At 46.2% G+C, this 26,113-nt stretch overlaps 1 protein-coding gene across 7 annotated transcripts in view; it reads right to left on the reverse strand.

Annotated features, from left to right (window-relative positions):
* Positions 1-26,113, reverse strand: part of LOC125294036 (IQ motif and SEC7 domain-containing protein 1-like) — a 121,298-nt gene that overhangs the window by 59,340 nt on the left and 35,845 nt on the right. The window contains exon 1 of one of the 7 annotated variants that reach the window (XM_048242389.1): positions 22,505-22,628. The exons of 5 other annotated variants lie outside the window; for them this stretch is intronic. In XM_048242389.1, coding sequence (XP_048098346.1) covers positions 22,505-22,527 — 23 coding nt within the window. In that variant the 5' untranslated portion in view covers positions 22,528-22,628. Of the gene's footprint in view, positions 1-7,101; positions 7,557-22,504; positions 22,629-26,113 lie in introns of those variants that run through there. One more of the 7 variants, XM_048242387.1, reaches the window with a different exon arrangement.

Here is a 26,113-nt window from a genome sequence, read left to right on the forward strand (position 1 = left end):
AGCCAAGCTGCAGTTTGTCCAAACAGATATTTCTGACAGTGCTAGAAACAGACAAGCGCACGCACGCACGCACACATGAAAGTACAGACACAAATGTAAATAGCTCTTCCACACATCCATCCCAGACGTGCTTTGTTGATTTAACACAGACACTACTGTAAGCGCACACAAACACACACACACACACACATACAACAAAACACACACACACAAATACACATACAACAAAACACACACACACACACACACACACACACACACACACACACACACACACAGTGCATTGCCATCTTGATCATTTTTCACTTCCCCCAGCACAGCGGTTTGAAGCCCTTGCCCAGATCTGCAGGAAAGCAGGCTGCCAGGAGGGACAGCTAACGTGTGACTGAACGCCATTGGTGGAGAGGAACCCAGATTTTAGGCTAATTATACATAGTGTGAGGAGGAGGGAGGGAGGGAGGGAGGAAGTATGTGAGAAAGAGAGAGAGAGAGAGAACAGAGGATCGAGAGGGGGGGTGAGACAAATATATGTCAGAGTAGAAAGGAGAGACACGACTTTGTGTGTGTGTGTGTGGGAAAGAGAGATAGAGAGAGAGAGAGAGAGAGAGAGAGCGAGAGAGAGCGAGAGAGCAGGATGAAGGGTGAACACAAATACAAATGAGAGCTGCAGTGCTGCAACATGAGCTCATCACGCTCGCTATGAGCACTTTCTCCCTCCTGGACCTCCCCTCTCGCCCCCTTCTCTTATTCCATCCTCTCTCTCATATATATATCTATATATCTATATATATATCTATATAGCTCTCTCTCTCTCTCTCTCTCTCTCTCTCTCTCTCTCTCTCTCTCTCCTCTCTCTCTCTCTCTCTCTCTCTCTCTCTCTCTCTCTCTCTCTCTCTCTCTCTCTATATATATATATATATATATATATATATATATATATATATATATATATATATATATATATATATATATAGCTCTCTCATTCTCTCCTCTTTGATTCTCTCTTCTTCCCTCTCTTGCTCTCATTTCCTCTCCTCCATCTACCTCTCCCCCTCTCACTCTTCCTCCCTCCTTTTCTCTCTCTCTCATGCTTATATAAGTTCAGTGTAGAACACACCATCATTTCTCACCTCACACACCCTACACACTGAGAGGAGAGACTCACAGAATGTTTACCTTCAAAACACACTTCAGTCAACTCTTCACATGAGGTTCATTTCCCTAGGAATTATCCACATGCTACATCCAGAGTCTATTATGTCACTGAGCAGTGACGTAACTGTGCCATCTCTCAGAAGCACTGTGCAACTTTATTCAGAGTTCATGTCCTGGAACTAACTGTGGCATGTTTACAACAGTCAGCACTTGTTCTTCTGCCACATGGGTTAGCCCAGAGTAGTTGAACACATATGTCTAGTTCTCTAGTTAGACGACAGGGACACTCGGTGACGTGGTCTTCCAGTGTCTCCAGGAAAAGTTAACTAAATGGCATGGGAGAACCGGCACCGAGAAGAACATCCCCCCTGTGAGTAAAAGGGAACAAAAGAAGATGAGGGTTCTGCTGTGCTGGAAGAACAATCGCCCTCCAGTGTAGAACTAGGCTATCGAAAATGTGTCAGACTCATCTGTTCAAACACAAAAGGCACAGAATCTTCACCACACCATTCAAAGTCTCTCTCTCTCTCTCTCTCTATTCAAGGTGGAAAGAAACCAATATGACATTATCAGCTATTCACGCTTCTATCTATCTTAATATGTAAAATGAGAAAAGGTTTTCGGTTTTCCTCTGAACTGAAAGATGGCTGCCATGGTTTACATTTCATACTAGGCTGCATTGAACACAGCTATGGAAACATTTGGACAGTCCTCCAATTACGTAACATGAAGCTATTTATCTCTGTGGGACCCTTGAGCTCTTCTCTGGTGAAATTCAGTAATATATAAATCAACCAACATCACACATATGACATTTAGCACAGCAATTAAAGCTGATTATGCAATGATCAACCACAAATCAGCAAGTCCCCTGTGCCATTTTAAATAGAGCACAACAGCCAATGATTAATACTAATGCTGTCTGTTATTACTGGTCGCTATGCTAGTGAGAAAAAAAGAACAATACACCAAATGTGCTGAGAACATCTGGGATGACAAAAAGTCTGACTATTGTTAACCCCCCCCCAGGCTCAAGTAATGGAGTTATTCAACTCCAGGGAACATTCAGAACAACTGCCTTGTCCAAACATTACCACACGAGTAGTCTCACTCACCAAAGAGGAATTACTTCTCCTTCTGCCAATTCAGCTTTTCCATGACTTTCTGCCTGTCTCTATCCATAAAGGTCTGGTTAAGAACAGGCTGTTCAGCAGTTCAGACTACGACTGTAGGACTTTTAAACACAGCTCCGGAACAGGCTGTGCCCAAATGAGGTAGCGTCTTCCCCTGTTCAGATGTTCGGTCCACGTTAAGCCAGGCCACTGAGCATAGCAGGTTGGAGTGCCAAAATCTCTTCTGGTCAACAGGTTATCTTTTTACACAACTGTCTCAGAGATGAGGATGGCATCAGAAGGTCAGGTGTGCTGTTGACCTGTTGACTAGATAAACTGGTCTCCGCACCTGTACCCCCAGGTGAGGCAGGGATGTGTCTCTAGTGATGGGGTCTCGTCTTCAGCCTTACTGTCACTCTGATAGGACGTGTGAAACTGATGCCACTTCAATCGTGACTCCGTGAGCCGAGATGTGTGAGCTGCAAAGGCTGCCTCCAGACGCACAGGGGTAAATAAATAATAGCCATCTCTATTTCATTCTCTCTCTCTCTCTCTATCTCTCATTCTCTTTGCTTCTCTCTATCTCTCTCTCAGCTAAGCTCTGCCTCAGACAGAATTACCCTGACACCAGCGTGTCACTGCAGTGGCCCACAAAGCTGGACAGGTCAGCTCCCTGCTATCACCACCACTGCTATCTTACACCCCAGAAATCCCTGCAGTCCAGTGCAGGACAGTACAGAACAGGACCGTGAGGAACAGAACAGGACAGTGAGGAACAGAACAGAACAGTAAAGACCAGAACAGCAGGCCCCATCTCAAGTATCACAAAGGGAAACACCTGAACAAGCTTTGCTGTTCCTCTCGAGATTGTTATGAGACACAACTCCGACTCGATAAAAGCGGCCGCTGACCACTCGCACGAACACACACACACACACACACACACACACACACACGCACACACACGCACACACACACACACACACACACACACACACACACACACACACACACACACACGCACACACACACGCACACACACGCACACACACAGGTGGAGCCTTTGTGGCAAAGCGAAAATATGTTGGTGGTATGCCTTAGGAATGCCTTGACAACAGCACTCTATGTTTTGAGGGCGAGAGCTTGGAGATGCTTGCCTCAGACTGGCAAGTTGGCAGGGGAGATCAGCTTACAGTTACATCAGGATTGGCATGCTACAGTACACGCTTAAATGTTCTGTCCAGTTAACTGAAAGGATACAGAATAGTTAGCAAATGGAGCGACACTGCAATGCATGTACTGTGTCCTTTATTGAATGACACTTAAGTTTAGAGGTGTTAGACCAAGTGCTTTACTTGCACTGACTGCAAGTTGTGCATCAAAGTGGGTTGGATCTCAGGAGAAAACTTTTTGCAAGTCAAGAGTGACCAACAGCGCAATATATATTTATATATATTATATACATATTATATATTATAGCAAAAATACCATATATACCCAAATGTACCCTCTGTCCTTTTCTGTTCTATTACAGTGTCTGTAGTAGAACAGAAAAGGACAGCGGTGAGTGAATGACCGATGTAACAACTGAGCATCTTCCCCTTATGTCCGAGTCTAGATCCCTGACATTTGTCTGGTCGGCGTCTGCAGTAAGACGAGTGCCTACCTGATGGTCCTGACTGAAATGCAGTACTTCCACATAACATTCCAGACGGCGGTGACATCGCTGGCTGAGACGTGCGACATTCTTGGGGGGGCGGGGGAGGAAATGAGGTCCCGGGGCACTGGGAGACAAGCGTGAAATATGTCGCATACACACAACGAGAACACAAGCGAGGCTGCTCTCCACGCTACGCTGAAACATCCACTTCTCCCACAGACTCGCAGTACGTTCCCCCTTTTTCCTTCAGACCACAGGGTGCGTCCCACAGCTTTCACTTTCAAGAGAGGAGAGGAGAAGAGAGAGAGAGAGAGAGAGAGAGAAAAGTGGGAGAGAAAACTCCAACCCGTCCCCTCTCCAGCTCATGTTACTGTGGTTGTTCCCTGCTGGAAGTACGTTTTCTCCTGGCATCAGCTGTCCATACACACTCACATACACACTCACACACAGCGGGATCCTAAGACAGGCCACTGAAACTTCCCTGATTACCAAGTATGGCAAAGGAGTCACTTAGCGCAGCTTGGAGAAAACCACTTCTCTTACTGCAGTCTAAGCCTTCCACTCAGGCTGGATACAGAGAGGCTTCCCACTGCACGGCTGTGGAACAGTTTTTTTTATGTGCCCAATGCGTTACTGAAACATGCGCGCACACACACACACACACACGTGAACAAGACACAACTACCATCTACCACACAACAAAACCTACCTCTCCATAAATGTGCATTATTATAACCACCTCCCCTCTCTTCCAAAACACACACACAGTCTAGTGAGCGCTTTCAAATAAGCCCCCACTGTGAGCAGGCTGACTTGGCCCTTATGGAAATGACCGATGTGTTCCAGTAACGACAAGCGGGCCCAGGTCCAAATATGACACAAGTCCTACACACACAGACACACACACACACACACACACACACACACACACAGAATCCCAAGCCCATGCGAGAGGCTTAATGCAAGTTCGCCGCCAGGGCATGTCTCATTTTTACCAGAGCATGATATGATTACAGGCTAAACATGTTATTGTTAACCCCTGTTGGAGTGGCTGTGGACAACCATGCTCTTTTGCTGGTGTGTGTGTGTGTGTGTGTGTGTGTGTGGTGGGGGTGTGGTGGGGGTGGAGGGGGACTATGGAACATGGGGAGGTCTCTCAGGCCAGGCATAAATTACTTGGCGCGAGTCAAGTTTTCATAACGGAAAGTTCATCGTGTTTTTTTGCAGTTTCAGGGCTGCAAAGTGAGTCGAGGAGTTTTGCAAGGAAAAGTGGGATAAGAGGGCCAGATTTGATTTAAAAGATATGAGTCTTCACTTTCTGACAAAAGCTTACGCAAACAAAGAGTATAATGGGTGTAATATGAAGCAACGTGATAATGTGGCCAATTTGCTGAATGAATGATGGCAGAGTGACATATCCACACACTGGGTGTTGTTGTTGAGCTCTGCTGTGTAGATTATTCATATATTCATACATTCACCCAGAACAGGCAGATATGACAAGAAGACACACAGCAGGAGAGCCACATGGGACCATCTCCACTGTAGCATGGCCGCCAACACTGGGCCAGAGCAGGAGCGGATCTCGTGCGGTTCTGTCAGTTCCGTTCTGTGTCAGATCGAGGCTGGATATGATGTGGGGCTAACGATTCTGTGTTAGAACAGGGCCAGACCTGGTGAGGGCATGCTGGTTCTGTGTGTCAGATCTGTTCCAGTTTAAGACAAGGTCTGCCAATTCCGTGTTAGAGCAAGACTGGTTCTGCGTTAGAACAGGACTGGACCTGGTGGGGGTCTGCTGGTTCCGAGTTAGAACAGGACCGGATCTGGCGTGTGTCAGCCGGTTCCATGTTAGACGAGGGCTGGATCTGTTGCTGAGGGATATCTTTCATGTTGCAGCACATGAGACAACTTCTCTGATGCAGACGGTCATGCATTATGCATGGGCGCAAAGAGAAGCCTTCTGATGATTCAACTCATTCTGAAGTTGATTTTCAAAACAGCTTACATGTTCAAACAAGCCTACACACAAACACCTTCCCAAATACCCCACACTACCCCCACCACCATAAACCTCTCCAAACTGCAGGCAGGAACACACACAGACATAAAAACATGGAGATCAAATCCGAAATAGGCTGTCAGTAATTCAAACCCTCTTTTCTTTCCCATCTGCTTTCAACAAATCACATGTAATGGATACAGCAATGACACACATTACAATACCTTACTGTTAGCCAAACCCCCCACCACCACCCAAACACACAACACTGACAAGAGATGGGGGGAGGGGAAAAAGAATGAAAGAGAAATCATTGCTGTCATTGTGCTGGTGAGCCACCCCTGCATCAACTCAACAGCTCTCTGGGGGGCCTGCAGGACCTGCTGCCTGCCTGCCTGACGCCTGCACCACAGCCAGGGGAGGGGGGTGACAGGCTCCCCCAGGCTGCACAATAATAAATGCATTAATACAACGGGATGCTGCCTTTCCATTCTTAACAGGTGCCACTACTCATGGACTGTCAAATTCTCCCAATATGGCATATGTACAGAAATACACACACAAACAATTGCACACACTCACAAACAGAACCACACAATCACACACACACACACACACACACACACACACACACACACACACACACACACACACACACAAATAGCCCCACAGGGACTGGTAAGATGACAGGTAGTTAAACCTGGAAGACCGATTTTTATGGTCCTCACAAACTGGACGGGGGATGGGATGGGTTATTTGGTGGTGAAGGTCGAGGTGATTTCATAGAGAGAGGGTGTGAACAGAGCTTCTGAGATCAATACCACACTATCAGTTTGGAGCACAACACACATCCCAACAGTTCATTTGACCACCTAGCAGTTCATTCAGAACTCGAATGGTCAATCCCAATGAGATATACTGTATTAACCACGTTCATACTCATTCAACAGGAAAAACTGTTGCTGTGGGGTTGTGTGTGTGTGTGTGTGTGTGTGTGTGTGTGTGTGTGTGTGTGTGTGTGTGTGTGTGTGAAGACACACCACTGAGAACACACCGGGGTCTGCCGTTCAATCAATCCCATAACCTACTTAACACTTGAACGCTAAACACTCACTCTTACAACGCGACTCGCGTGTTATCTGGTACAAATGAAAAGCAAATTGAATCTGACTCACCTTTTTAAGAAGCCAGAGTTTGGCTGCAGGCAGAGAAACTGCCAGTAGTCTAAGCAGCGAGCTTTAAACTTGAGCATCTTCAGTGGCGTTCAGCCAACCGGGCAGAAAGGCGGCAGTCAGGTAGATGAATGGGACAGCGGTGAGATAAGTGGCCTTGAGTGCGGGCAACTCCGCATGGCAGGCGCCTGGAACCATATGCCGACGCCTGAAGTGCTACTGATCCCCCTGGTGGTCACGGCCGCTCGGTCCACTCTGCCAGTGGTGGAGGAGGCAAACTGGCATCCTCTCGCTCCTCAATCTCCACCAACGGGGATCTCCTCTCTTCGCCCCTGAGCCGTGCCAACGATGCCGAACCACATCCAACGAAACTCCCACGGCCAGCTCACAGCGAAGCCAAACGGTATCTCAACCTCTAATAATGGACCAGCGGTGTCCAAATGGAGTCGTGTCGGGCACAACGCGGTGGACGCTGGTGAGTGGCGCACACACACACACACACACACACACACACTCAGCAGTAACAGCAGTGTGAGACACACACACTCCACAGTGACAGCAGCAGTAGCAGCTGGAATCCAGGTCAGTGAGAGAAGAATCAGAATCGGAAGTCTGCTGGTGCGCCTGTCTGCATAACGCTGTGCTACTCACACTGAAAGCCCATGAGGTTCCCAGGTTCCTGCTTCAGCTGCTGTGTGTGACTGTGCGAGCATGTGTGTGTGTGTGTGTGTGTGTGTGTAGAAGAGAGATGGTGCTAACGCAGAGGACAAGCCCTCCTTCACTCATCCTTTCTTCCTCTCGTTCACCTTCCTGTGCTCTACACCAGGCTCCTGTCCCCTGAGCAGAGTGGAGAGAGATGGACTGCAGTGACCTTCTCCTCCTGGGTCTTGCGAGATGGTGACCACACACACCCCTCAGCTCAGCTGCCATCCACACGAGACTGCGCCGTGCCGAGATGCATCGACTCTGGTTGCCCGGCAACACTACAACCTGACTGAAATTGCAAAAAGAGCATTCGCTATGACACCTCTGATTGGCCAGGCAGGAGCGAGGAGGAGGGGTTTTTATTCCTATGATGTCATTGAAATTTAGACCTGAGAAAAAGGGGGACACCGGGAATGTGTGGAATATATCCGTCTGCAGTGTGAGGTTGCAATAGGCAGTGGAATGGTTTGAATGCCACTTCAAGTCATGATAATCTTTTTGTGTGCACTCAGCACCTACAGTACAGATGCATGTCCCAGCACTGCACACACACACACACACACACACACTGACAGAGTAGGCAGAGCAGCCAATAGGGATCCTGCATTCATGGAAATGCAGAGATGGAAGTTCCTGTGTGTGTGTGTCTGCTTGCATGTCTCTAAACTATGTGTATAAGACTAGTAGAACCTGTAGTTTCACTGTAGACGCTTGTTCTCCCAAGCCAATGGTAAACACAATGCAACCCAGTGCTGTTGTGTGTGTGTGTGTGTGTGGGGAGGGGTTGGAGGTGATAGAATACTGATGCAGCAGCCCTCCCCCAAACACAATCACACACAACAGACAGACACAAACACACACACAAAAAATAAGATTAACAGAGACACACAAACCCTCACAGAGGGCTTCCAACTCCCTTATGGTCCGCACAGGTGGCATCCCCTTCCCCAATAGCCTCAGTCCCCTGGTGCACCCTGGACAGAGTATGTGTGTAATATGCCACATTGCATGTTGGAATGTGAATGTGCGCAACAAGAAAAGTAAAGAGTTGCAAAACAAACTCAATACGAGTCCAAGTCTAATTGAATGGCTTTAACAACACATCTTTAACTTGAGATGGTTTTGTTGCAAATTAACTACATAAATGATTATGCTGGGAAACAAATTCTTATGCAAGCACTCTTTTCTTAAGGCATGTTTCCAAACAAGCGGTCATTCCACTGCTACAGTAATGTTTCACGCTAATGTGCAAATCCATTTGATGCGGCCTCTCCCTCCCTCTTTCTCTCTCTCCCACACTCTTTCTCCCTCTCTCAGTTCTATCCTGCTCTAACTATTAGCGTGGGCAGTGCTACTAACACCCATCTGTCTCCATCTTCACCATGTGGTAGGCTACTGCTTGTGTGTGTGCGCACACACACACACACACACACACACACACACACACACACACACACACGCACACGCAGTGAGGAAGACATTGCATGAAGACACACACACACACACGCAGTGAGGAAGACATTATATGAAGACACACACACACACACACACACACACACACACACACACACACACACACACACACACACACACACACACACACACACAGTGAGAAAGACATGCATGCATACACACACACACACACACACACACAGTGAGTAAGACACGCATACTGTACACACACATGTAATCCTCTGAAACAGAACTAGAGGAGCAGAAATAATACTGGACCGAATCACTGAAGCCTCAGTACCATACAGTACCGGTGCACATCCCTCAGCAGGGCTCCCTCCGCCTCCGCCACACACAGCAGCACATGAAAGAAGGGCTTACATGTTTTGTACATCTGTGGGATTGGGTTTGGTAGCGTTTGAGGTCTTTAGGAGAGCTGTTCTTTCAGACTATTTTCCCAAAACAGTCCTGGCTGTATGTGTGTTTGTGCGTGTGTTTGTTTCAGGATTATGACTATATATACATATGTTTAGCAGGGTGGACATAGGATTAGCAAGGTGCACTTCCTTTAGATATCTATATGGAGTTTGCATCTCTTTAGGCATTCATATTTTTGGAGATCTGTAGGATGAGTTCAAATATTTTGTAGATCTGTGGAGGGAATTCCCACATTTTGGAGATCTTGTAGGGAAAGTTCACATATCTCATATCTGTAGGAAAAGTTTGCAAGTTTTGGAGATCAGTAGGGTGAGTTTGTGGATGGAGTTGGAGTGATGCTGGAGCTCTGGACGCTTGTCCAGTGCTGTAAATGGACAAGCGACAGCAGCACAGCAGTCAGTCCAGCAGAAGTGATGGATGATGCAGCTGCAAACGTGCTTCGGCCAAATGGTCTGACTAAGAGCTGGACGACACGCTGAATGTGACAGTGGGGCCGTTGTTAGTAGAGACAGACAAAAGGGACAAATGATGAAGAAAGGCACAGTCAGAAAAACAGAGAAAGTGAGGGAGGAAGTGAGAGACAGAAAAGAAACACGGAGAGAGAGAGATAGGGAGAAACACAGGACATAGAGGACATGACATAGAAAAAGAGAAAAGAGAGTGACAGGCAGGGAGAGGGAAAGAAGAGAGACAGAGTGACTGATAGAGAGAGAGAGAGAGAGAGAGAGAGAGAGAGAGGGAGAAACACAGGACATAGAGGACATGACATAGAAAAAGAGAAAAAGAGAGGACAGGCAGGAGAAAAGAAGAGAGAGAGAGAGAGAGAAAATGCACAGAGAAGAAGGGAAGGAAAGGCATATTGTACAGAAAAGGAACAAGCAAGGAGACGTGGGGGAAAGAAAGAGTGCAGGGAGGGAGAGGGAAGAGAAAGGGATGCATGTGCAGAGAGAGAGAAGACTGTTGGATGGTGGAAGAGAGAGCTGGAGGGGGACAGGGAGAGACAGATGGAAGGAGACAGAAAAAACATAAGTGAGAGATGAAGGAAGAGAAACAGAGAAGAGAGGGATATATGGAGAGAAAAGAAAGCAGAGAGAAAAAACATAATATAAGAGAAAGAGAGTGAGGTCAAGACAGGGAAAAGAAAGAGGTGACATGCAGGCAGAAGAAAAGAGGGATAGAGAGAGAGAAACAGAAAAGAAAAAAGCAGAGGGAAAAGAGAGAAGAGGGATAAATGAAAGATTCTGCAGCCTGCATGTCCTACAGAAGCAAACGACACGTGTGCTACATAACTCCAATGCAAGCACGGATACATGTTTGGGGGACCAATCAGGCGCTGCCGTTTGCCTGGCATCTCTCAGGGCATACTGGGATGAGTCCCATCTGCACCACGCTAAACTACACATTCCCTCCTGACAGCAGTTTTTTTTTTTTTTACTATTTCTTTTTTTTTGTCATTGCAGCAGCTGCTGCTGTTGCTGTTTGATTAGCAGAATGTACAGGAGTTAGCCAGCGCTTCAGGGACAGGCACTCTGAAATATGAAATATAAAAATGAGACAGTGGGAATGGTCAAACAAAGTTATCTTTAGTGTAAATATGAACATGAAGCTGAATGTTTCAAATACAAATTCATCTTTTTGTGTGGACATTATACCAACATAGAGATTTTCCAACCCTAGTGAAATGGTCAGTGACAGAGCAGGGAAAGAATATCCTGAATTTCTCCAGCAGTTACTCTGAGACAGAGATGAGACTACAGTATGCTTGAAACTAACTCACTGGAAACCATTTGGGTGGAAGAAGACATTCGTTGTTCATTTATGAGAGCGGGCAGCCAATGATGTGTCTTTAGTTGACATATAATCATGCTGGCATTAACTTCAGAGGGGGAACTTGACTGACATGAAATCAAAACAAGGTGAACTGGAGGCCAACTGTCAGGTTGTGTAATAAACCAAGAGAGATGGGCGAAGCTCATGATTCACTCACTCACTCTCTCTCTCACTCACTCTCTCTCTCACTCACTCTCTCTCTCACTCACTCTCTCTCTCACTCATCCAAATGCAGAGGCCAGTTGCCTCAGGCACAGACACAGACAGAGATTTTTTCAGAATGATCCCCCCCACCACCACCACACTCACACACCTCCCTTGTATCTAAACGCCTGTAGAGACAATCAATGAAATTCTGCCAAGGGGAGATTAGCAGCACCCGCACAAAGGCAGAGATGGACGATCAATACATACATCAACAGACTCTCCACACTCTCCGAGGTGGCTACCAACACAGTCCGAGGAAAGTGGAAAATTAAAAAAAATCTGAAGTGAAAGAGCTAGACATGTTTAACAGCACCAAGCTTACATTAAGCAGCTGGATGCTTGTGTTGTGTATGATAACTGGTTTAGGTAAACAGTTGATCTTAATTGCTATGTACAGTTCATCTTTATTAATCGGGTAGTGAATGAGACAGGCCTGTACGTGGCTGCACTGTACGTCTGTGTGTGATGTTTGAAATGCAGGCGGTGTCCTTATTTATTCGATTTATGTTTGTGCTGTAATGGGCTCCGTGCCCAGTGTGGGTGACTGCAGTGAAAGCACGGCAGGCCCAGTGAGCTGGAGGCTAAGTGAGACATCAGTACAACTCCTGGGTGCAGGCCCTGCCCTCGCCTGCATTGACAAATTAGCCACCCCCCCCCCCCCCCCCCCACACACACACACCAAGTCTTGTTGTCACAGAGACAGAATATGTATTTGAGACACAGACAGACAGACATACACACACACACACACACACACAAATATGAAACATAAAAACATTCATGTACTTCTGCACACACCTGCAATCACATACAGAGGCAACCTTATCAGTACTGATGGGCCAACACAGACAGCAGTGGAGAAGGCACATAAAACTCAGATTCCTTGTGGCTTTGCTTACACTGACTGCTGCTTTTTGAGCTTACTCCCCCTAGTGGCCAACAGCAAACAATACGGGTTGCAGACTGCAGCTAACCGCATCAGTTGGGCAGTCACCCCATACAGTAAATTCAGAAATACCTCTCTCTCTCTCTCTCTCTCTCTCTCACACAAACACACACACACACACACAGAAACATAGTGTGCACATATTATGCTAAAGTATATTTTCTTTAAATAACATTAATTGACTAATAAGACAAAGACCATTAAAAATAACATTTTTTATTTGCATGTGGTTACAATACGATGATTCTACTGAATTATCTTGGAATGAGACATAATAAAATAATAATAATAATAATAATAATAATAATAATAATAATAATAATAATAATAATAATAATAATAGTATTCTAACAGTGCATGCAGTGCTCTCGGATTAATACATTGCATTGACATTGAGGTTTTCTCTGTTTTGCATAACATCTCAAAGTGCAAGCACCCACTCCTCCTCATGTCTGCTTACATACTTTACATCATCATTTTGCATTATCTTCAAGTCCCTTTGAAAGCCATATGATGCTATTTTACATGAAAACATACCTTAATTGACTGTGTCTACATTACTAGTAAAAGTATTGCATGGAGGGTGCCCTAGGTGTCCCTTGTGTTTGGTTTTGAGGTACGAGGTGACGGCTGGGCAGTGGGAAGACATTCAGAGAGGAGGAGGAGGAGGGGAGTGAGGGAGCGAGTGAGTGAATGAGAGGAGGAGAGGAGAGGAGAGGATAGGAGACGACTCCTGCAGGGCTCCTCCAGTTGACGGGGGAGCTTCAGGCCTCGGGAGCGCCCATGCAGGAGGAAAGGTGGAGAAAAGTCTCAGTGCATGGAAGAGAGAGAGAGAGAGAGAGAAAGAGAGAGAAAGAGAGCAGGCAAGGACAGAGAGCCTGAGAGAGAAAAAAAAGAGAAAGAGATGGAGTGGAAAATAGACACATGAGGGTGGTGAAGAAGACTGAGATAGAAAAGGGAAGAGATAGATAAATAGATAGATAGATAGATAATGAATAAAAAGTTAGAGAATATGACAGAGACAGAGTGAGGGAAAGAGAGATAAAGAGATAAAAACAGAGAGAGATAGATAGAGAGAGAGAGAGAGAGAGAGAGAAAGAAGGGCAAAGACAGAAGCCAGAGAGAAGGAGAGTGAATCCAGGGGTAGAGGCAGGGCCTGCTCCTTCCTTTGTCTTACTTCCGGCTATCTTGAAGGACTACTGCTTCCAGAGGGAGGGCAACAGAACTGATGGAGGACATTATCGTCCCTGTCAGAGAGGGAGGGAACAGCGGGAGAAGATGGTCGGCACACGCTGCACACCTAGCACACACACACAACAGAGCCAAACGGCCACAAACTACTGCCAAATGCACTGGGATTACTAATGGAGTTCCTCACTCTGACGAGTCAGTACAGTACAGTCACTTCAATCTATACGCATAACTAAGATCACAAGCCAGGTGTTGACAAGGAGTAATTCCAGAGTCATGATTGCTTTGGATTTTTGAAATGATGTATATTTGAATGTATTTATTTGAAAAGACCATTGGACAGTTACTAGCCGGAATGATGACAAGTTGCAGAATATGTTTTTTTCTATTTCAAATCCTGAGCCAATATGGTCACTGCCGAAAGTGTGACATATGCTGATAAACTGACAGATTTTGCAATATTCAATCGATCTTACTGGAAACCTAGAATTAATTTACAACTGAAGCATTCGTTGTCTGTGGTGTGGTGTTCTGTGATAACATGGGCAACAGTGATTGTATGCGTATCTGACAAATCTGATATAAATTCTATCCAACCTGTACAGTACTTCATCAGGATGTGAGAAGATGAATAGCTGTGTTGGACCACATCGATCTGCTTTGAAAGTCACTGTGGTGTTTCTTAAGATATCCTCACAAGCTTACTGTGTGGATATGTTTGTGGATATATTTAGCCCTGATAATCTGAGATATACTCAAAATAGCAAACAAAGGTAAATGTTTGCTATGGTTTCCAAATGTTTGGTAATGCTTTCAAACTGTTCTTCATTTACTTTGAGTTCACAAACAAACTACTGAGGAGACTGTTCTCCACAACCAAATATGGACACTGGGCAAAGGCTTAGCTTATTGTTTAAAACTACCAATTTGCATTGTTGTCACAATACCATTTAAATTTGAATGTTCAAAGAAAATGTATTCACCTTGAATGTTGGCCTCTGTTTTCCTAATTTGAATGCTCCCCTGTTGCCCCCACTCCCCCAACCCCCCAGTTTGGGGTTAGACACCAGGGCTATTGTCGAGCTAGCCAGTCTGCCAGGCAAGCCACTCTCTGAGTCCCTGCTGGTCTCGTATGAGCTGCAGCTTGGGACACTGCTGCACACTGCATACCAACTGGGTTATCATCTGTCACCGCGTCACCACGGCACTAGGGGCCGGCCGGATGACGCTCGCCGAGTCGTCGCTCAACATAAAATTAACACCGCACACCCCACGCTGTGCCAACTGACCAGAGGCCGTTAATCACCCTGCTCTGTCCATTACACTGTCAACGTGCGATCAAACCGAGCTGCTAAAGAGTCATCCGTGACTCTCCACGGAGAGAGCCCGGGGTTGGGATTGAGCAATGCTGCCAGAGAACCAGAGACAGAGCCAGAGGAGGGGTGGCTGGAGCTAAGGCTGCCCGACCGACACTGCTCATGGAGGGGACAGAGTGGGAGGGACAGAAGGGTGAACACCGTTACTGCTTGCTACATGAGTGATGTGTTGGGCTTGATGGGCTGAACAGAGGCAATCTTTTTTCAGGTGTTGACTAGAAACCTGAAAATTGCCTTTTTCTGTTTTTCTCAGCCTTGAGATGTAATTGCTAGTGTTGGTGTGTTGGTGTGTGTGTGTGTGTACAGTATGTGTATGTGTGTGTCTTTTCTTAAAGCTCTGCAATGTACTGATAGTGATTAGTATAAACTAGTGCTGTCAGTTAAACGTGTTATTAACGACGTTAACGTAAACCTATATTAACGGCGTCATTTTTTTATCGCGAGATTAACGTTCTTTTTGGTGTAACAAACTTTGTAGTTTTTTCACATGCTGTTGCAACAACTAGTAACGTTAGAACAACTACAACACCACACTGGATCTAGCTAGACCGTGCTGCATGTACACGCCCCCTTTTAGGGGAAAGGGAGCTGTTTGGATAATGGAAACCTATGCTGCATCAAAGTGGGGAGCGAAAAGGGCTTATACTTACTAAATCTTGAAACAAACGTGAGGCACAAAATAAGGTTGGTGTAAGAGTTATCTGTGTGTTTATGGGATTAATGTGACCATTATGTTCCTATTTTTTGCTCTTTCCCGTTTAGGCCTACTAACAGGAGTGTCACGAATGTAGGCACAGTCAAACTGCCCGTGGCTGACTATAAGTTCGGCAAGCTCACATGTCATTTACGTTACATGTCATAACATCAACTAAACATAAAAGTCACACATTCATTCTATCACTTGTAATATGGATGTAGCCTTTTTCCTACAACTAAGTGAGATAATTGGCTATGCCTGTTATACTGAAGTTCCACCGTTTTACATGGGATATGGTAAGTGTAGCTACGTTCTGAATGGGTTGTATTGTACATAGTTTAGACATGAGTAAGTTACATACACATAATTCTTCATAACTGCCCTGTTAGTAAAATGATTGAATGGCCTGTAAATTAATAACTAGATGTAACATCAAGGTGTGATTAGGCTAGCTGTCTTTAGTGAAAATCAATGATATAATGTTAACTTGTTTTCCGCTAAAATGGGGCGTGATGCAGATTAAATGTAGCCTATGATGCGCCTTTAGTAGGCTACGTAAAGGCATGCTGCACACACTTGTTTGGGCTTATGAGCCGGCCAAAGAGTAGATTTGTATAATAAACACCAACGCAGTTCTGAACTCCCGGTCAGCTGAATGGTGTTTTAAATTGCTGTGGACACCGATGCCGACATTAGTGCGATGCACTCTGTTTTCGACATTCATTTACTGTACATTAGATTCCATTCTTTTCAATACAACTCTACACACCAGCATCGCACTTTGCCGCCGTGTAAATCACGATTCAGTTATATTTGGTCGACGCCGCTCCATAAAATCCATTGTTCATCCAGTGTTTGCGTGTTAAAAACTTCGGCGCTGATGTGTGTGGCAAGAGACAGTGCACCATAGACTGTAGCCTAACCCTTTAAAATGGCAGTGCACTAATGTCGAAAAGTTCCTTATTTTCAACTGAACTCAAAGATAATGAATATAGTATTTTATGTTTGTTATGCCCTTTATTAGCTATATTTCTGAAGAATATATTGTGTTGCCTCAGGTCTGCTGCACATCTTTTGACATTTGATTTGAAATAATCAAATAGACCTATGTCTTAAAGTTCAGTTAATGAAGTAACTTGCTTTGCTTTCATTTGAATCCTAATCAAGATACACAATAATTGCTTTATATTGTTAATATGGACTCCTGGAAAATTCAGCAATGCAAAATAATATCATTTTAATCATGCGATAAAATATATGATTAATCGTGATTAACTATAGGAATTCAGCGATTAATCGTGATTAAAACTCTTAAAACTAAAGGTCAGAAAAAATCATTGATATGCGCACATCAAAAAATGGTATATTTTTAACAGAGATGAATGTGCCAAGTGTGCACTTTAAAATAATAAAATAACAATCATGACCTGGAATTACTTGCTCCTATGACACTCACATGACCGCATTCATAAAATGGACACTCCAAATCATGCATTACAATCTACGACCATATCAAGAAAAAAACACAAAAGATCATCACTAGAGATACAGTACTATGGCAGGCCATCTACGGAGTGCCTCTCCACTGAGGTAGCTGGTATGAAATCTACTTTATCTTTATTGGTTTCAGGGCTGCCGAGTGCGCTGCTGTGGAGCTTTCTCTGAGCCTGCGTGAGGGTAAAGGTGGCGGTGATGGCGGACAGGGCAGCTTTTTGAGCGATGTTGCCGGGCAATGTTGTTTGGGCACTTTCTCACTGATTATGGGCATCAAGATTTGAATCGAGAGGACTTCAAATCGGTGCCCAACTTTGTCACGACCGTTCAATAACAACAGTTGTGTGATTGATTACCCAACAGAGATCGCTCAAAAAACGCTGGCCCGTGTGCCACCCCCTTTAGAGGTGGGACTACGGTAGGGTCTCCGCTTACCTGCACTCTGAGACAGGGGCGGGCACAGCTAGCTGCTTACTGAACAACGGAGGAGGGCAGCAATACTGGTGCAAAGTGTCTACAGACCTACAGGCACAAGGAGAAACACAGAGTCAGAGCCCCCCCACGGAGAGAACCCCCTCCCCCAGGGGGTCGATGTGTCCAGCTCATCCAGACACATTAGTGCTACTATCATTTAATTATCTGAATTAGCATTACTACTTCTGTGACTTAATATTATTACTTAAGCAAGAAGGATGAGGGCAATGGTGTGATTTGTTGTCAATGGCAACTGAGAGTTAAACTTAGTTGATTTTATATGGTGGAATAAGAGTGAGTCTATTTTCAGGTCCCTGCGCCTCCTAGTCTTGCAGAAAGACTTGCCCGGAGGTGTTTGTCTTTTGGTTTTATTTATGGAACATTGCTGAGGCGAGTAAAGCCAACTGAAAGATTTCGCTTTTCTCCCTGTGCTCATAGCTGGGCCGTCTAGAGCGGCGGATTGGGGTAAACAGCTCTGCACCAGTCTGCTCCCTCCGAGACTCTCTCACACACACACACACGCACGCACACGCACACGCACACAGACTCACACTCACACGCACACCCTACCGTCCTGCCAGAATGAAAAATAAAGAAATAAAGAAAGACATAAAGAGCCTGCACTAGAGCTGCACCTCGTGTACTTCTCCCTGCTTGAAGCTTCCCAGGGTTGCTTTCTTTCCCGGGCGGGTCACTCGCTGCCTGCCTCCCTCCCACACACCCATCTGCAGTGCGACTAAACCCTCTCCACTGCCTCACTAGCATGCTTCCTGCTGAAACAGCGCTTGGCGTGCGCGCAGGCACACGGTTCACCTTTGACCTGATATCCATAGTTACCTTGAAGATGGTCAGCATGCTTTGCCCTGGTGAGCATGGAACGACCTCATATTACGCATACACACTCACACACACACCCACACACACACATACAGTGCTAGTTACAGATATAGATATATATATATATATATATATAAAAAAAGAGAGCTCCTACTTCCAGCACTGTTTTTAGCCACAGCAATATGGAGCTGCACATGTTCACTGAACACAGATGGTGATGCGTCTCTCATTATAATGTGTGAGAAGAGGAAGAGGACAATGTGCGTGTGTGTGTGTGTGTGTGTGTGTGTGTGTGTGTGTGTGTGTGCGTGCGTGTGTGTGTGTGTGTGTGTGTGTGTATGCGTGTGTGTGTGTGTGTGTGTGTGTGTGTGTGTGTGCGGTGTGTATGCGTGTGTGTGTGCGCGTGTCCATGCACATGTGTTGCATATTTGGATTTGTATATATGAGGGAATTAATGCATGTACTGCATGTATACGTGTAAATGTTTGTGAGTACATGTATATGTGCATGTGAATATGTGTCTGCATGTGTGCACGTATGTTTCTAAAAAGACAACAAAGCACTGGATGAAACCCTGTGTTACCAGAGCTCTTTGAAATGCCAATGTCACGGACCGAACCGCATGCTTCCAGGATTTTGAGTGACTGGAAGAGATTGCCTGTTGTCGACTTCAAAGACGCCACTTCTGTACTCATTAAGAGGAGAGATCGCTATCTGTACAGAGAGAGGAGGGGAGAAGTGAGAAGACAACCAGTGAAGGGAAGAAAGGAAGAAGAGATGAGAGGAGAGCGAAAGAAGAGAAGAGAGGAAAGGAAGAAAGGAGAAGAGAAGAGAGGAGAGGAGAAGACAAGAAGAGAAGAGAGGAAGGGAAGAAAGGAGAAGAGAGGAGAGGAGAGGAGAAGACAAGAAGAGAAGAGAGGAAAGGAAGAAAGGAGAAGAGAAGAGAGGAGAGGAGAAGACAAGAAGAGAAGAGAGGAAAGGAAGAAAGGAGAAGAGAGGAGAGGAGAGGAGAAGACAAGAAGAGAAGAGAGGAAAGGAAGAAAGGAGAAGAGAGGAGAGGATAAGACAAGAGGATAGGAGAGGAGAAGTGAGAAGACAACCAGTGAAGGAAAGAAAGGAAGAAGGAGAGGAGAGGAGAGAGCAGAGGGAAAGAAGAGAAGAGAGGAAAGGAAGAAAGGAGAAGAGAGGAGAAGACAAGAGGAGAAGACAAGAGGAGAAGAGAGGAGAAGACAAGAGGAGAGGAGAGGAGAAGACAAGAGGAGAGGAGAGGAGGAGAGGAGAGGAGGAGAGAGGAGAGGGAAAGAAGAAAGGAGAAGAGAGGAGAGGAGAAGACAAGAAGAGAAGAGAGGAAAGGAAGAAAGGAGAAGAGAGGAGGAGAGGGAGAAGACAAGAAGAGAAGAGAGGAAAGGAAGAAAGGAGAAGAGAGGAGAGGAGAGGAGAAGACAAGAAGAGAAGAGAGGAAAGGAAGAAAGGAGAAGAGAGGAGAGGAGAGGAGAAGACAAGAAGAGAAGAGAGGAAAGGAAGAAAGGAGAAGAGAAGAGAGGAGAGGAGAAGACAAGAAGAGAAGAGAGGAAAGGAAGAAAGGAGAAGAGAGGAGAGGAGAGGAGAAGACAAGAAGAGAAGAGAGGAAAGGAAGAAAAGGAGAAGAGGAGAGGAGAGGAGAAGACAAGAAGAGAAGAGAGGAAAGGAAGAAAGGAGAAGAGAGGAGAGGATAAGACAAGAGGATAGGAGAGGAGAAGTGAGAAGACAACCAGTGAAGGAAAGAAAGGAAGAAGGAGAGGAGAGGAGAGGAGAGGGAAAAGAGAAGAGAGGAAAGGAAGAAAGGAGAAGAGAGGAGAAGACAAGAGGAGAAGACAAGAGGAGAAGAGAGGAGAAGACAAGAGGAGAGGAGAGGAGAAGACAAGAGGAGAGGAGAGGAGGAGAGGAGAGGAGGAGAGAGGAGAGGGAAAGAAGAAAGGAGAAGAGAGGAGAGGAGGGGAGAGGCACAATGTGCTGGCATTTTGGGAACACAGTGCTGTCAGTGACAGCCGTGTTTCTACATTTAACTGGGCTGAGCTTTAATCAACGCCTCCTGACAACCCTCAGGCGACCATGACTGTCGCTGACTCAGAATCAGATCTGGGCCACATCTCACCCTGTCCATCAGCTACTTAGTGGCTCATGTCTGATAATGTCAGTCACAAACAAGTGTTGGGTCAGATGCCACAGTGCCAGTGCAAAGCCAGTACTCACATAAGCCAGGCCGATATATGGGAAATGTCCTACATCAGGGTAGTCACACCTACCAATGCAACACGCAGATATGGACGTTAAAGGGCCATTACAGTCTTTGAAGGACTGTTACAGTAATTTCCTGTGTATTAGCCGCATTGTGTATAAACCGCAGGACAGTGTTTTATGCAAGTTAAAAACAAAAAAAAAACATATTAACTGCCCCTGTGTATTAACCTCATAGCTGAAGACATTTTGCAAAATCAATGTATAAACCGCAGGTAATAGTTGGGAAATGACAGTACTGGTAAGTTATCTGATGTCCAGGGCTAATTACAGAGATCTAATGGCTGCATTATGATGGTAGGAATAAACACACCCAGGCTGTGTTGAGAATCTTACAGGCTGCATTTGAATGAGACTGGAAATGGAGGGCAGATGTCAGGCACTGATATGCATAACAAATCTGTGATGAAGCAGAGACAAACACACACAGACACCACACACACACCACACACACACGCAGCCAGGAGGCTGAATAACCTCACAAGATGTGCTGGCAATATCCCGAGCAGAGTAGGCTGAAGGGGTAGGCTTCATCACAAAAACACAGCACTGCGAGCCTTCAAGTGAGATTAGGAAAACAAACACATAGAGACACGCATACACACTCAAACATACACATGCATACACAGACACACACAAACACACACAAACACGTGATGCAAACATACACAAACACACACACATGTGCACGCACCGACACACATACACATTTACACACACAGACAGACACAGACACGTGCACGCACCGACGCACATACACATCTACACACACACACACAAAAACACACACACACACACACACACACCATAAGTGATGTGGCAGCACAAACAACTTCAGCTACCAGAGCCGTACAGAGCCGGGCTGTGCAGAGTGGAGCGGAGAAGAATGGATCAGTCAAAACATCTTCCTTAAACGCCATCCCTCCCTCCCTCCCTCTCTCTCTCTCTCTGCGGGACTGTAACATTCCTCCCTCCCTCACTCTCTCTGCGGGACTGTAACATTCCTCCCTCTCTCTCTCTCTCTGCGGGACTGTAACATTAGTCCCATCAGGGAAAAAGAGCACAAACAACAAACCTCAAGGTGCCCAGAAACCAAAACAATGAATCACAATGAAGACAAAAGCACGCCTTCTATTATTCTGAAATTGCTTTCATCACAACAAACATAATCCTCCATATGGATTGTGCTTCTATACAATAATCACAGGACTGTCCCCCATCCGGGAGTATATAAACAGACACACACACACACACACACACACACACACACACTACTGCATCCCAAAAGACACATTGTCTGCGCGTCCTGTGTGACTCAGCAGGTCAATTAGAGGCGGATTCAGAATCAAATGTCATCCTGCTATTCCCCTGTAATACCATAGCTCACACACACACACACACACACACACACACACTTCTCTCTCTCTCGATAATTCTGCCGGTGTGCCCCCCATAAAAGGGAGGGTAAAACAAGGTACTCACATGCGACACAGTCTGTAAGCCATGTTGGGATGCTTCCTTCTGCTATCCGTGTGTGTGTGTGTGTGTGTGTGTGTGTCTGGGGAGGGGGGTTGCTCGCACTGTGGTCTGTGAGCGAGAGGGAGGGAATGAGCAAGGCAGCACGCACACTTGTGTGTGTGTGTGTGTGTGTGTGTGTGTGTGTGTGTGTGTGTGTGGATGGATGTGTGTGTGTGTGTGCGCGCGCATGTGTGTGTAAGATGACGAGGAGAAGGAGGGGGAGGACAGCTTGAGGTGCATTCACTCTGTTACTGGCTGGCTGCAGCGCGCATACATGCTCCTCCCAAGGCTCTCTCTCTCTCTCTCTCTCTCACTCACTCCCTCTCTCTATCCCTCTGTCTCTCTCTCTCTCTCCCTCTCGGGACTGTGAGCAGCCCAGGGATGGTGTGAAGAGCAGGGGAAGCTGGGGAGGGGTGGAGCAGGGAGGGACAGGGACACTGACGGAATGACAGGGAACACAGCCAGCAGCTACAGAGCAGAGCTGAGCTGTGACGTAGGCAACCGCATCAGCATGCATGCGTTACATCAGCAGCATCCAGAACCGCATGAAAGGGGTTTCTGACACAGACACACACACACACTCTCACACACACACACACACACACGGCAAAAACATGTACACACACATTGTGTTACGTGAGCATTCAGCTCAACAGTTTCCCAAGGGGATCTGACCCAGTCACACACACACACACACACACACGTTTGTGGCCATGAGACACAGCTTGCAGACTCTATGTCAAGGTGATAACAACAGGAACCACAGACACAGACACACGTGTGGCTCATCAAGACCACCTATCACCAGTAGCCACCTCTTGCATGCTCTCTGTAGTACAGTCCACGGTCGGCCCGCATGATTGGCTGGCTGGTCTCCATGGAAACAAGAGGAGAGCTCTCACAGGCTCATCCCACTGTCTCTCGAGGAGGAGAGGGCGTTGCCGTGTCTCCATTCATTGGATGGCAAACACACAGACAGGTCGCTCGAGTGCCAATGAGCCACTGCACCAGTCTGTCGCCACCAGGTCAATGCAGCCGTCCTGGCCAGACATGAGGCACCTGTGGTGGGGCTCTGAGGACAGACGTCCAGACACGTCCACCTCAGGAGCAGTTAGACAGCATAGCAATAAGATATCTGTATGCATAGACCATTCATGAGTATATATTTATGGCCATTAGATTCATTCATTCGTTTCTTCAATCATCCATTCAGCATTCATGTCCATCGGAACATTATTATTATTCTTTTATTATTATTCTTACTTTTTAAACTATTCTTTGACTATTGCGCTACAATGCTTTTATCAACTATTCCTGTTTGTTTTTGTTTATGTAAAGCACATTAAATGACCTCTGTGTATGAAATGTGCTATTTAAATAAAGTTGACTTGACTTGATCCCAGGTGACTTACAGCACAAGCGAGTGCATACAAGGCAAGTACATACAAGTATGTATTTGGAATGATGTGTACCTTGGTATTTATAAATGGTAAATGGACTTACAGAGCTTTACAATTTCATGTCTCACACTCACCCATTCACACACACACACACACGCACACACACACACACACGCACAAGCACACACACACACACACACACACACACACACACACACACACACACACACACACACACACACACACACACACACACACCCACCTGCATACACACACACACACGCGCACACACGCACACACACACACACACACACTCACACACACACACCGGCAAAGGCTGTCAGTTCAGGAAAATCTCTGATTTTTATTCATCTCCCTTCACCTGCAGGCGTGTAAAGATGAAGATGAGTGCTTGTATCACTAGGCTGGTGGATTCGATTGTGTTAAATTGTCAGGAAATAAATCGTTAAGCGCAATTAGAAGTGCACAATGCAACCATACCAAACAAACCATACAAATCTCAGCTAACAAGCCCTATTGGATTTAATGATTGAGGAAGGATGGAGAGTGACAGAGAGAGAGAGAAACAGAGAGAGAGGGGTGTATGTGTTTGTGACTGAGTGAGAAATACTGTAGGCCTGTTTGTATGTTTGTATGTGATGTGAGAGAGAAATAATTGAGTGTGCATGTGCTTGTGTGAATGAGAGAGAGAGAGAGAGAAAGAGTGAGTGTGTGTTTGTGTGTGAGAGATACCTATGCATGTTTGTGTGTGTGTGCAGTGTACTGTATGTGTGTGCATTTCTCATCCAACATATTGACATGACCCTGAGGCGCAAACAGCTATAATCATTAATCACACACCACAACACACCACTTTCACACACTCCCCGCAGATGTGAGGGACACTGGGCCTGATGCCTGATGGGAGTTTCTGGAAATGTCCTTCTGCTGTCTGAGGGAAGGCCCATAAATAACGGCATGATGTCACCTACGGGACTCTCAGTGTGTGTGGCCACGGGGAGAACCCCACTGAGAGGCTTCAGCAGTCTGCACACAGCACGGCAGAGACAGAGGAGACCGCAGACAGGGGGCAGGCCTGCTCAGCACCTTCATACAAGCACACGCAGACAAGACAAGCCCTGAACACACACATACACACACACACACACCTATAAAAAAACACCGCAATCATATAGACACACACACACATATGCGCACAAAGCGATAAATCCCACATAAACCCACATAAACACACACCAAACACACACACACACACACACACACACACTTAGTTTGGCTACTGATATGGCACACACTTGTTTGTCTCACTGGCAGTACACAGGGCATGAGATGGTTAAGGCTGGGGAGGTGAGATCTGTAGGTGTCCAGGCTGGGCTCTTGTGTCTTAGCACCTTGTTACGAACCTTGTTATGACAGTGCTGTGCATGACCCCCCATGGCCTCGCTGTTAATTGCCAGCTTTGGCCTGCAGAGGGAGGTGAGAGACTGGGTCTGTTTCGGAAGCTCACTGAGGCGTCTGGAGCTTGTTGTTTCGCCATGAAATTGGTCCATCTGACCTTCCCTTCAACTAAACGCTAGGGAGGGGGAGGGAGGGAAGGAGGGAAGGAGAGAGGGAGAGAGAGAGAGGGAGGCGGTAATAGAGAGCAAGGGGAAGAGTCAGAGAGAGATAAAGAGACAGAAAGGGAGAGAGAGGGAAAGAGAGCGGGGGAGCGAGAGGTGTGGGCTTTAGTGGCCCGTAGTGGTCTGCTGTGTGTTCAGGTTGTTGCTAGGGTGTGTAAAGGTCCGCTTGACCTCCACGGCTGCCTCATTAAAGCAGTGCCAGCGCCCTTTTGATACGCTGCTGCACCGGAGACTGCTGGAGCTCAGGGCATTGATTCTGGCAGGGAGCACGCGTCTCACACACTGGGGCCGGGAGACGAGACAGTTGTGCTACGCACACACACACTCACACACACAGGCACACACTCACACGAGCATGGACACACACTCAATTCATACATGCACACACATACCTAAAGTACACAGACAGCATTTACTCTCAGCACACAGACACACACACACACACACACGCACACCTACACACCTACACACACACACACACCTACATACACAGAGTGGTGCCTCAGGAGCATACTGATGAGCTTGCACCCAAT

This window comes from Alosa alosa, chromosome 4, assembly GCF_017589495.1.
Source record: "Alosa alosa isolate M-15738 ecotype Scorff River chromosome 4, AALO_Geno_1.1, whole genome shotgun sequence".
In the NCBI taxonomy this organism is placed as follows: domain Eukaryota; kingdom Metazoa; phylum Chordata; class Actinopteri; order Clupeiformes; family Clupeidae; genus Alosa; species Alosa alosa.